Source organism: Grampus griseus (genome assembly GCF_964374135.1).
Source record: "Grampus griseus genome assembly, chromosome: 9".
Classification (NCBI taxonomy): Eukaryota; Metazoa; Chordata; class Mammalia; order Artiodactyla; family Delphinidae; genus Grampus; species Grampus griseus.
The window spans coordinates 27,228,455-27,242,651 of NC_139003.1; the positions used below are offsets into that span (position 1 = coordinate 27,228,455).

General features: G+C 34.5%; 1 protein-coding gene across 1 annotated transcript in view; it reads left to right on the top strand.

Annotated features, from left to right (window-relative positions):
• Positions 1–13,937, top strand: part of IQUB (IQ motif and ubiquitin domain containing) — a gene marked incomplete at both ends in the record, with an annotated part of 57,506 nt that extends 43,569 nt beyond the window's left edge. The window contains 3 exons of the mRNA XM_082662480.1: positions 7,699–7,947; positions 8,650–8,835; positions 13,755–13,937. Coding sequence (XP_082518606.1) covers positions 7,699–7,947; positions 8,650–8,835; positions 13,755–13,937 — 618 coding nt within the window. The remainder of the gene's footprint in view (positions 1–7,698; positions 7,948–8,649; positions 8,836–13,754) is intronic.
• Between the last annotated feature and the right edge of the window lie 260 nt (positions 13,938–14,197).

Here is a 14,197-nt window from a genome sequence, read left to right on the forward strand (position 1 = left end):
CCCCTGAGACACAACATTATTGAGATTAGGCCAATTAATAACCCTACAACAGCCTCTAAGAGTTCAAGTGAAAGGAAGAGTTGCACACCTCTCCCTTTAAATTGGAGAATTTAAAGCTAGAAATGATTAAACTTAGTGAGGAAGGCTTGTCGAAAGCTGAAATAGGCCAGAAGTTAAGCCTCTTGCACTAAATAGTTAGTCAACTTGTAAATGCAAAGGAAAAGTTCTTGAAGGAAATTAAAAGTGCTACTTCAGTGAACACATGAGTGCTAAGAAAATGAAACAGCCCTATTGCTGATATGGAGAGAATTTGAGTGGTCTAGATAGAAGATCAAACCAGCCGTAACATTTCCATAAGCCAAAGCCTCTTCCAGAGCAAAGCCCTAACTCTCTTTATTTTTATGAAGGTTAATACCAAGTCTCAATAAATTTAAGAATATTGAAATCATATCAAGCATCCTTTCCAACCACAATGCTATGAGACTAGAAATTAACTGCAAGAAAAAAAAACTACAAAAAGTAAAAACATTTGGAGGTTAAATAATATGCTGCTAAACATGGGTCACTGAATAAATCAAAGAGGAAATAAAAAAAAAATACGTGGAGACAATAAAAATGGAAAGACAATGATCCAAAATCAATGGGATTCAGCAGAAGCAGTTCTAAGAGGGAAGCTGATAGTGATACAAGCCTACATCAGGAAATAAGAAAAATCTCAAACAACCTAACATTACACCTAAAGGAACTAGAAAAAGAAGAAGAAACAAAACCTAAAGTTAGTAGAAGGAAAGAAATAATACAAATCAGAGCAGAAATAAAGAGACTAATATCAATGAAACTAAGAGCTGGTTCTTTGAAAAGATAAACAAAATTGATAAAGTTTTTGCCAGACTCGTCAAGAAAAAACGAGGGGCCAAATTAATAAAATCAGAAATGAAAGAGAGGTTACAACCAACACCACAGAAATTAAAGGATCATAAGAGATTCTTATGAACAGTTACACACCAATAAAGTGGACAACCTAGAAGAACTAGATAAATTCCTAGAAACACACAATCTCCCAAGACTGAACCTGGAAGAAATAGAAAATATGAACAGACCAATTACCAGTAATGAAATTGAATCAGTAATCAAAAACTCCCAACAAATAAAAGTTCAGGCCTAGACTGCTTCACAGGAAATTCTACCAAACATTTAAAAAAGAGTTAACATCTGTCCTTCTCAAACTACTCCAAAAAACTGAAGAGGAAGGAATACTTCCAAACTCATTCTATGAGGCCAGCATCACCCTGATACTGAAACCAGACAAAGACATCACAGAAAATTACATGCCAATATCACTGATGAACATAGATGCAAAAGTCCTCAGCAAAATGTTAGCAAACCGAATTCAGTAACACACTGGAAGGATCATACACCATGATCAAGTGGGATTTATCTCTGGGATGCAAGAATGGTTCAATGCTGCAAATCAGTGTGATACACCACATTAACAAACTGAAGAATGAAAATTATAAGATCAATTCAATAGATGGAGAAAAAGCTTTGACGAACTTCAACATTCATTTGTGATAAAAACTCTCAACAAAGTGTATAGAGGGAACATACCTCAACATAATAAAGGCCATATATGACAAACCTACAACCAACATCATATTCAATAGCGGAAAGGTGAAAGCATTTCCTCTAAGATCAGGAACAAGACAAGGATGCCCACTCTTGCCACTTTTATTCAACATAGTATTGGCAATCCTAACCACAGTAATCATACAAGAGAAAGAAATGAAGGGAATTCAAATTGGAAAGAAGGAAGTAAAACTATCACTATTTGCAGATGACATGATACTATGTAGAGAAAATCCTAAAGATAACACCAAAATCTGTTAGAATTCATCAATGAATTCAGTAAAGTTGCAGGATACAAAATTAATATACAGAAATCTATTGCATATCTATACACTAATAAGAAATTCTCAGAAAGAGAAATTAAGAAAACAATCCCATTTATAATTACATCAAAGAGAATACAATACCTAGGAATAAATCTAACCAACGAGGTAAAACTTGTACTCAGAAAACTATGACATTGATGAGAGAAATTGAAGATGACATAAACAAATGGAAGAATTAATATTGTTAAAATCACATAATATCCAAGGCAATCTACAGATTTAATGCAGCCTCTTTCAAAATTCCAAGGGCATTTTCCACAGAACTAGAACAAATAGCTCTAAAATGTGTATGGAAACACAAAAGACTTTGAGTAGTCAAAACAATCTTGAGAAAGAAGAACAAAGCTGGAGGTATCATGCTTCTTGACTTCAGACTGTACTACAAAGCTACAGTAATCAAAACAGTATGGTACTGGCACAAAAACAGATCCATAGATCAGTGAAACAGAATAGAGAGCCCAGAAACAAACCTACATTTATATGGACAATTAATCTATGACAAAGAAGGCAAGAACACACACTGGGGGAAAAGACAGTCTCTTCAATAAATGGTGTTGGGAAAACTGGACAGCCACATGCAAAAGAATCAAACTGGACTACTTTATCACACCAAATACAAAAATCAACTTAATGGAATAAAGACTTAAATGTAAAACCTGAAACCTTAAAACTCTTAGAAGAAAACCTAGGCGATATGCTCTTTGACATCGGTCTTAAGTGTATTTTTTGTATACGTGTCCTCAGGCAAGGGAAACAAAGCTAAAAATAAGTGAGTGGGAGTACATCAAACTAAAAATCTTTTGCACAGTGAATGAAACTATCAATAAAGTGAAAAGGCAGCATACTGAATGGGAGAAGATATTTCCAAATGAAATGTCTAATTACAGGTTAATATCCAAAATATACAAAGAATGCATACAACCCAACATCAAAAACAAACAACAGGATTAAAAATGGGCATAGGACCTGAATAGACCTTTTTCCAAGGAAGACATACAGACGGCCAACAGACGCGTGAAAATCTGCTCAACATCACTAATCATCGGGGAAATGCAAATCAAAACCACCATGAGATATCACCTCACACCTGTGGAAGAGCCATCATCAAAAAGACAACAAATAACAAGGGTTGGTGAGGATACGGAGAACAGGGAACCCTTGTGCACTGTTGGTAGAATTTATATTGGTACAGCCACTATGGAAAACAATGTGGAGTTTCCTCAAAAAATTAAAAATAGAACTGCCATGTAACCCAGCAATTTCACTTCTGTGTATTTACCCAAAGAAAACAAAAAGACTAATTTGAAAAGATATATGTATTCCAGTATTCATTGCAGCACTGTTTATAATAGCCAAGATATGGAAGCAAGCTAATTATCTATTGATAGACAAATGGATAAAGAAGATGTGGTATGTGTGTATATATATATATATATATGTATATATATATATATATATACACACACCAACACACACACAATGGAGTATTAGCCATAAAGATGAGATCTTACCATTGGCTACAACATGGATGGATCTAGAGGGTATTATGTTAAGTGAAATAAGTCAGACAGAGAAAGAAAAATACTGCACAACCTCACTTATAAGTAGAATCTAAAAAGTAAAAAAAACAAAGCAAAACGAAAAGAGACTTGTAGATACAGAGAACAAACAGGTGATTGCCAGAAGTAAGAGCGTCGGGGCGGGGGTGGGGGCAAAATAGTTGAAGGGGATTAGGAGGTACAAACCTCTAGTTATGTAGTAAATAAGTCACAGGGAGGTAATATACAGCATAAGGAATATGGTCAATAATATTGTAATAACTTTGTACTGGGACAGGTGGTTACTAGACTTATCCAGATGATCATTTCATATTGTATGCAAATGTTAAATCATTATGTAGAACATCTGAAACTAACATAATATTGTACATCAACTATATTTCAATAATTTTTTAAAATAAATAAATACATTTCATAAGGCTATAGCTGCCATAGATAATGACTCCTCTGATGGATGTGGGCAAAGTAAATTGAAAACCTTCTGGAAAGGATTCATCATTCTAGATGCCATTAAGAGCATTTGTGACCCATGGGAAGAGGTCAAAATATCAACATTAACAGGAGTTTGGAAGAAGTTTATTCCATCCCTCATGGATGACTTTGATGGATTCAAGACTTTAGTGGAGGAAGTAACTGCAGATGTGGTGAGAATAGCAAGAGAACTAGAATTAGAAGTGGAGCCTGAAGATGTAATTGAATTGCTCCAAATCATGATAAAACTTTAATAAATGAGGAGTTGCTTCTTATGGCTGAGCAAAGAAAGTGGTTTATTGGAATGGAATCTACTTTTGGTGAAGATGCCGTGAAGATTGTTGGAATCACAACAAATGATTTAGAATATTACATAAACTTAGTTGATGAAGCAGTGGCAAGGTTTGAGAGGAGTCATCCAATTTTGAAAGAAGTTCTACTGTGGGTAAAATGCTGTCAAACAGTATTGCATGCTACTGAGAAACCATTAGCATAATGAAAGGAAGAGTCAATCAGTGCAGCAAACTTGATTGTTGTCTTATTTTAAGAAGCTGCCACAGCTACCCCAAACTTCAGCAATCATCACCCTGACCGATCAGTAGCCCTTAAGGAGGGCAAGACCCTTCACCAGAAAAAAGAAGACTCAGATGATAGCATCTTTAAGTAATAAAGTATTTTTAATTATGTACATTGTTTTTTTAGACTTAATGCTATTGCACATTTAACAGACTACAGTATAGTGTAAACATAGCTTTATATGCACTGGGAAACAAAAAAATTCGTGTGACTTGCTTTATTGCTATTATCCGTTTTATTTCAGTGGTCTGAAACTGAACCTGCAATATCTCCAAGGTATGCCTGTAGTCTTTCAAGACTGGCTTCCTTCATTTAGCATATTGTATTTGATATTCACCCATATTTTTTTAGTGTATCATTAGTTTTTTGTTGTAACCGAATAATATTTTTATGGTCTGGGTGTGCCAGAGTTTATCTGTTTACAATTGCAGGACATTAAATTGTTTAGAGTTTTGGGCTTTGGTGAATAAAGTCACTACGAACACTCAATTGTGAGTTTTTGTGTAAGTTGGTTGTTTGGGGTTAAATACCTAGGAAGTGGGATTGTTGAGTCATATGGTAAATGCATATTTACCTTTATAAAGACTGCCAAACATTTTTCCAAACTGATTATACCATGTTGCACTCCATCTGCAATGTATGAGAGTTCCAGTTGCTTTGCATCCGTGTCAGCACTTGGTATTGTCAGTTTTTATTTCATTTTTGGAATTCTAATAGGTGTGTAGTGTTTTAATCTGCATTTTCCCAATGAGTAATAATATTAAGCATCGTTTCATGCATGTTTTTGACATCCATATATCTTTTTGGTGAAGTGTCTCAACATCTTTTGTCACTGCCATTTTTTCAGTTGAGTTGCTTATTTTCTCGTTATTGAAATTTTTAATATATTTTGCATATAAGTCCTTTGTAAGACACATGATTTGCAAATATTTTCTCAGTCTGTGGCTTGTCTTTTTATTCTCTTAACCGTATCTCTAACAGAGCAGAAGTTTTTGTTTTGATGACGTTCAATTTGTTCAGTTTTAAAATGGATCATGCTTTTATTGTTTGTTTTGTATTTAAGAAATTTTTGGAAGAATTAATATTGTTAAAATGTTCTTACTACCCAAAGTGATCTACAGCTTCAGTGCAATCAATCCCTATCAAAATTCCAATGGCATTTTTCACAGAGATAGGAAAAAAAAATCCTAAAATTTGTATGGAAACACAAAAGACCCAGAGTAACCAAAGCAATCTTGAGAAAGAAGAGCAAAGCTGGAGGCATCATGCTTCCTGATTTCAAACTATATTACAATGCTATAGTAATCAAAACAGTATATTATTGGCATAAAAACAGACACATAGGTCAATGAAACAGAATCGAGAGCCCAGAAATTAACCCATACTTATATGGTCAATTAATTTACAACAAAGGAGCCAAGAATACACAACGGGGAAAGGACAGTCTCTTCAATAAATGGTGTTGGGAAAACTAGACAGCCACATGCAAAAAAAAATGAAATTGGGCCCTTATCTCACACCACATACAAAAATCGACTCAAAATGGATTAATTATTTAAATGTAAAACCTGAAACTGTAAATCTACTAGAAGAAAACATAGGGGAAATGTTTCTTGACATTGGCTTTGGCAACAATTTTTTGCTCGTGACACCAAAGGCAAAGGCAACAACAGCAAAAATAGACAAATGGGATTTTATCAACCTAAAAAGTTTTTGCACAACAAAGGAAAGAATTCAACAAAATGAAAGCAACCTATTGAATGGGAGAAAATATTTGCAAACCATTTATCCGATGAGTTAGTATCAAAAACAACGTGTACGACTCAATAACAAAATAATTTTAATCCAATTTAAAAATGGACAAAGGACCTGAATAAACATTTTCCCAAAGAAGACATACAAATGGCCAACATGTACATGAAAAAGTGCTCATTATCACTAATCAAAGAAATGCAAATCAAAAGCTCAGTGAAATATCATCTCACCAAAGTTAAAATGTCTACTCAAAAAGACAGAGGGTAACAAGTGTTGGCAAGGATGTGGAAGAAAGGGAATCCTTGTGCACTGTTGGTGGAAATGTAGCATTATGGAGGGTCCTCAAAAAATTAAAAATAGAACTACCATATAATGCAGAATTTCAAATTTTGAATATTGATAATTGAGCCAATCTAAATTTAGTGTTAAGATAAATGAAATGAGAACACTTGGTTTAGTGGGCTTTAATTTCTGTGTGAATCTAGCTATTGCCTGTAAAAATAATTAACACAGCATAGCACCAAAAATCTAAATTCTTAAAAATAAGTGCCAAAGCACTTTCTTTTCTTTTCTTCTTGGGAAGTTTTCTTACTATTGCAACTCAAAGCCTCTACCGACTCATTTTTTTCAGTCAGTTAATTTTCTAGGTGATTTTACCATGTATATCTAAAAGTTTATGAATAATAGAGATTTTTAATATTTTGGTAGGGTAAATGAATACTACTTGAAATTTAAATTTTGTATAGAGTAGGAAGTTAAGGAAAAAATATGACTTTAAAATTAACCAACTTGTTATCTCATTCTAAGATAAATTAGCCCTTAGCATTTGGCCTGGCTGTTATAGTTTGTCTTTCTTCCTTCCTTTCTTTCTTCCTTCCTTCCTTTCTTTCTTTCTTTCTTTCTTTCTTTTCTTTCTTTCTTTCTTTCTTTCTTTCTTTCTTTCTTTCTTTTTCTTTCTTTCTTTCTTTCTTTCTTTTCTTCTTTCTTTTATTTCTTTTTTTTCTTTCTTTCCTTGTCTTCTTTCTTTCTTTCTTTCTTTTGTTTCTTTTCTTTTTTCTTTCTTTCCTTTTCTTCTTTCTTTCTTTCTTTCTTTCTCTTTCTTTCTTTCTTTTCTTCTTTCTTTCGTTTCTTTTCTTTTTTCTTTCTTTCCTTTTCTTCTTTCCTTCTTTCTTTCCTTTCTTTCTTTCTTTCTTTCTTTCTTTCCTCCTTTCTTTCTTTCCTTCTTTCTCATTCTTTCTTTCCTTCTTTCTTTCTTTCTTTCTTCCTTCCTTCCTTCCTTCCTTTCCTTTCCTTCTTCTCTGCCTCCCTTTCCTTCCTCCCTCCCTCCTTTCTTTCTTTCTTTCTTTCTTTCTTTCTTTCTTTCTTTCTTTCTTTCTTTCTTTCAGGTCCCTCAAGATCCACTGAAGTTTTATAAGAAGATTTACTTTTGCCTCAGTTGCCAGCTCTATTTGCCTTCTACAGAGTTTGCTGTATCATCCACCTCACACCACATTTACCGCTGTCGCCACTGCATTAACCTTGACAATGAGACTCAAAAACGAGAATCATGTTTGAAGTACAAATGTTTACTTCAACGACTTTACTATTCAGAAGCTGATTATGAAGATGATTCTAAAATTGCTTTCCTGATGCAGGTATGATCAGTAAATGTTGCCAATCATGGATGAAATTTGTCCATTGATTTTACAGAAAAGATTTCTGCTTTCCTATCCAAACCTATTAAAATAATGTTTCTCTTTCCCATGTTTATTCTTTGTGAAGCTTGCCTCTCTGGCAATTCTGAGTTTATATATGCAGACCTTGTGACAGAAAGTCATTTCAAGAGCTTTAGCTAATATGGTTTAAAAATTTTTTAAAAAGTTTTAAAACAGTTATTTCATTTCTTCCCTTTTCCCTCTTTTTTCATTAAAACAATAAAGTTTTTAATAACGCTAAGCGAATTGCTTATTCTTTATTAAATCTTAATTTCCTCATTTGTAAAATGGGAATAAAATGATCTGCAGTAACCCTGAGGATAAGATGATAGTTGCTAATGAATTTTGAAAAGTACTTAATACCATATAAATGTAAGGTAAAGTTAGCATATTGGAAGAAATATACACAGCTTACTCTGGGTTAAAGATGCAGTCATGACTGTGAGATTGGTAACATATTATGGTTTGGGCAGAATGAGCAGAGATTTGATGAGAAATAAGCCATGTGCGCAGAAAACCTCATGAATAATGTTTTCCTTTAAAAAATATACTCAGTATAATTTGTTTTCTCAAGTAATAGAATAATTTAAAATTTTATGTTTAGAAGAAAACATTGTTTTTCACAAATGTTTTGACATGCAGCTACAAGATATTCAGTACCTGACTGAGAACATCTGGGCATCCCAGTCAGTGCTCAGTACCTGGAACGATCTCAATGATCTGGTCATGGTCAGGTGGGATAAGTCCTTGGAGTGGTCGCCCTGGAACTGCATTCTTCTTACCAAAGATGAAGGCACTGCTCATCTCAAGCTAAAGAGTGTTGAAGAGGTAAGGAGGTCAAACTTTATTTGGGACCTTAATTTGGTCATTGGAATTATTAGAGGTAACTTGACTGCCTTTTACTACATTCCATGCATAAGTTAAATACTTCCATTGGATTAAGAAACAGAGAACCCATGGATAACAGTAACAAAATACATGGATGGTATGTACGGCAGAGATTAAAATTGAAAGGAAGCTAAGACACTTAAAAGGTAAAGATAAGACATCTGAAAGTCTTCCAAGTACCTAACATGAAACCAGACCCTCCTGATAATAGCAAGTTCAAGCACATTAGTTCCACAGTAAATTCCATAAGAACAGGGATATTGTTTTGTTTATTTGTGTCTATATCTCTAATACCTACAACAGTGTCACAGACTAGGGAATTAATAAGTATTTGTTGAATGAATAAATGAATATTATCACCAGATAGGTATTTTGAAACCTAAAGTCTGTCCTTTGATTAATCATCACAAGTCTGCCTAAAAGCACGGTAGATTCTCAAATAAATTCTGTTCATAATTTTGTGCCCTAAATGACAATCATACTGATGGGGTATAGTTCTGAGGCTTCATTTTTCATTTGCTTCCAGTTAACTAGGAGTGGGGAAAGCACTGTAAAAATTAAATACCATTTAATTCCAGTAATTTATAAGATGCAATCTGTAAAACATTTTGATGAACAGAATTGAGGGGTCCCTGATGAGTTCCCCGAAAGCTCCGTTTATACTAAGCAAGCCTATGATCCCAACATCTGATATTGATTCTCTGCCTTCTGCTAATTAAATTGCTGTACTTTAATTCCATGCAAGATGTCAGCTAAGGGAAAATACAGAAATGACTTCAAATATAATAGTCGTTTTGAATCGTGCTATTTCCTGCCTGTGTTTTTATTAGGGAGGGGGAAGGAGTAAAGAGGAGAAACTAGTTAAAGTTTTAACTTTTTTGAATAATTTTCCATTAGGAGTCAGGCTAAGAAAAATTTTACTCTAGGGACTGAAGGAAAGGGTAACAAGAAACTGAAGCTATGTTAAATATTATATTTAGTAAACTAAGCTGCCTCATAAATATTTAATCACTGAAAGCCTAGCCAATACTAGCAATAGTGTTTCATATAGGACCCATAGCGGGATTGAAGTTCACTCCCAAAGCTGATATTCCACTGCTTCTTCAATTCATACACACAGCTCCCTTTGTGTATTTAATCAAATTACTGCAGTATCAAATTAAATGTTCTATTCACATGCATTTCTAATTTCAGGATCTTACTGAATTTCTGTAAATAGAGCTCCGTTTATGCCAAGCAACCCTAGTGTAAATAAAGAAATGACTTCAAATATAATTGTCATTTCGGACAAACTGAAAAATTTGCCTTTTTATGGTTTTGGGCTGGTGTAATCGTTTAAGTATTAATATTCAGCCTACTTAAAGAATAGTTTATGTCCTGTTGTAATTTCCAGAATTTCCTAAATGCACAGAGGTATTTGCTATCTCATTGAGTAAAAAACTACTCAAAACTTAAAATAATCTTGACTCTTGCAATCATGATACAAATTGTAGGAAAAGCATGGAAAAAGACTTCTGTTCTTTGAACTGTATATGAGGCAGATCAGTTTCTCCTGGTGTGTGCAATGGCCAGAGTAGGACAATAGTGGATTTAAAGTCAAGACACCTGACCCAGTATTTCCCCATTTCTGTCATTAACGATCTGCAGGACATTAAGACCTTCCTTCTTTGCTTTGCAAAATTTTATAAAGGTTAGCAAAAAACATGAAATTGGTATAAAGGATTAGAGTAGATTAGAGCTTTGAATTCTGGCTCTATCACTTATGGGAGAAGTTGGGCAAGTTTGTTAATGTCTCAATGCCCCGGTTTTCTCATCTATAAAATGGGGATAATGGATATTTTTCCATATTATATTACTCTTTAAGAGTTACTTATTGTTCCTTTTATTGTATGTACCATAATGTGCTATTCGCATCTTTGATGATTACTTTTTGCCTTTATGCACTTTGAAAACCTATAAAGTTCTCTACATGTTTTATTTAATGTTGTATAACAGAAATGTGTTAGTACTTCTTGAATGAAATATGGGCTAAGAAGTGTTGGAATAAGGTTAAATGAGTATTTTGACCTGGTGAATTTGTCTGTAGAGAGGAAACTTTTTTTAAAAAATTGAAGTATAGCTGATTTATAATATTATATTAGTTTCAGGTGTACAGCACAGTGATTCAATATTTGTATAGATTATACTCTAAAGTTATTATAAAACAATGGCCATATTTGCCTATGCTGTACAATATATTCTTGTTGCTTATTTATTTATGCATAGTAGCTTGTGCCTCTTAATCCATACTCCCATCTTGCCTTCCTTTTCCCCACTGGCAGCCACTAGTTTTTTCTCTGTATCTGTGACTCTGTTTCTATTTTGGTGTATACATTTGTTTTATTTTTTAGATTGTACATGTAAGTGATAATATAGAGTATTTGTCTTTCTCTCTCTGACTTATTTCCCTAAGTATAATGCTCTCTAGGTCATCTGTATTGTTGCTAATGGTGGAATTTCATTCTTTTTTACGGCTGAATAATATTCCATTGTGTATATATACATACCATAGAGAGGAAACTTTAAAATAAGCCCAGGATATTTCTACATAATGCTTTCTTTAAGAATGCCACATCCTTTGGCTCCTTTTCTCCAGGGCTTTCTTTATCTTGACTTGACACTATGGAAGGATCTTTAGTAAGGAGATATCTTAGTAAAGAGATACCTAACCTTTCACAAAACAAATTTTAGGAGGAGGTACAGGTAGTATTTGTGATTTGGTTGAAAAGAAGAGTCAATTAAGATTAATGAAGAGGGGCTTCCCTGGTGGCTCAGTGGTTAAGAATCCGCCTGCCAATGCAGGGGACACAGGTTCGAGCCCTGGTCTGGGAAGATCCCACATGCCGCAGAGCAACTAAGCCTGTGTGCCACAAGTACTGAGCCTGCGCTCTAGAGCCCGCGAGCCACAACTACTGAGCCTACATGCCACAACTACTGAAGCCTGTGCCCCTAGCACTCATGCTCCACAACAAGAGAAGCCACCGCAGTGAGAAGCCCACGCACCGCCACGAAGAGCAGCTCCCGCTTGCCACAACTAGAGAAAACCCGCACACAGCAACAAAGACCCAATGCAGCCAAAAAAAAACAGAAAGCAAAAAAGAATAAAGAGAATAGACAGTATTTATTAATTCAACCAGAATTTGCTTTTCAATCTGCCGGATATTGTGATAAGTGCTTGGGGAAAAGCAAGGAAATGTAATGGATACAATACTTCATTGTTTCAGTTGCATTTGAGTTTAGCTGCAAATAACAGACTAAGCAGTATAATGACTTAATCAAATATGGGGTCAGTTGTCTTATATAATAGGGATCCAGAGTTTGGCATCTGGAGACTTGTATGGTAGCTCCACAATGCTCTCAGAAACCCAGGCCTTCTAACTTCTTCCTCAGCCATATTTAACCTTTGGCTTTAACCCTAATGATTGTGTACTCTTAGAGACAGATAGCTACTTCATCTTCTGCATTATATCCCCCTCCTAGATATGGCAAAAGCCTAAAGGTACTTCCCACTCCTAAAAAGCTTCCCTGTAAGCTTTATCCAATGACTTCTTTTTTACAAATGTACATATATACATGTGTGTATATATAAATATATATATATTTCTGCCATATATATGTGTGTATATATATATACACATACACACACATATATATGTCAGAAACTTGTCATATGGCCACCCCTAGCTATAATAAAGCCTAAGAAAGCTGAGCACATCACAAAATACAAAATAAGGCCCCTATATAGAGTTGGGCCTCTAAATATGAATGCAAGAGAGAATGAATATTGGGTTGGCAACTAGCATCGTGCCCCTCTCATTAGAAAACAGATTGTCTTATAATGTGGCAAAGCTACATTACAGAGAAAGTTCAAAGTGCTGCTATAGCTGTGGAGAGACAAGAAGCCTAAAAATTAATTATGAACAAATAAAAATGGAAAGGCACAAAGATTTGATAAAGGCAGGAAAGTTATTTTCTATTTAGAAGACAGAAGAGAAACACAAGAGAAACAGTGCAGGGACTCATATCTAAGGTAGTAAAAAGGGTGACTAAAGAGAAGCTTACATTGTCACAGCACCATTGTGATCTTTATTTTGAACTCTGGAGATATAGAGGGAAGGACTAATTTTAGAAAAAAAAATTCAAGTGGGTAATTGTATCAGTATTGAAATAGATTTATAGAGAACTAAGGTGACAAGAGCATTCACACAAAAATATTGATTGACTCTTTACCTTATGGTGCCAAGACACACATGTATGAAAAAGACCCAGTGTGAGGGACTTCCCTAGTGGTCCAGTGGGTCAGACTCCACACTCCCAATGGAGGGGACCCGGGTTCAATCCCTGGTCGGGGAACTAGTGCTGCAACTAAGAAGCCCACATGCCACAACTAAAAAAAGATCCCTCGTGCTGCAACTAAGACCCAGCGCAGCCAAAATAAATAAATAAATATTAAAAAAAAAAAAGACTCAGTTTGAATCTTTAAGGAGCCTTTCTTATCATCATGGAAGAGACTTGCAAGTAAATAGTGAAATTCAAGGCAGAATGAACTAAATATTACAATTAAAATACATGAAAGTGCTTGCAAGTATATAAGAAGGAGGGGTTAGTTTAGACTTAGAGAGGTCAGAGGGAGAATCAAGAAAGGCTTCCAGGTTAAAGCGTCATAAAAGCTGAGCCCCGAAAGATGATGGACAAAGTGAGAATAAATGTTTTCTGGGCTGAAAGAACTGAGAAGTAAAGGCACTGAGGCATAAAAGTGTTTTTACTTGGCAAAATATATTTGTGACATTTAATAGAATTTGATTTTCTTTTCTTTTCAGGGATATGAACCCTTGTTTATTCACAAGATCAAACACAAACATTTCCTGGCTAAGAACTATTTTTCACAAATTCCAGTGCTGGCTTCATTTTTACTTGGTGATGGTGAAGTAGATGAGATCAGAAAGAAACATCAATCAGAACCAACATCTAAGATTATAGATATCCACAGGCCTAGTCCTTAAAAGATCCAGGACTATTTGTTTGATGATCAGCATTTTTGTCCACTGCTAATAGAGTAATACAGAGGTCACACAGTACGGTAGTAGAATTTTATCTTTTATTGATTTTAATTGTTCTTCATAGTGTCATAAGTTGTATGAAGAGAAAACATCCCTATACAAATGCTTTATCGTTAGTGTTAAATTTAAATATAATTGTGTTACTGAAATTAATATTTTAAAGAGAACATTTTATTTTTAGATTAAAATTTTTAAAAATTTCA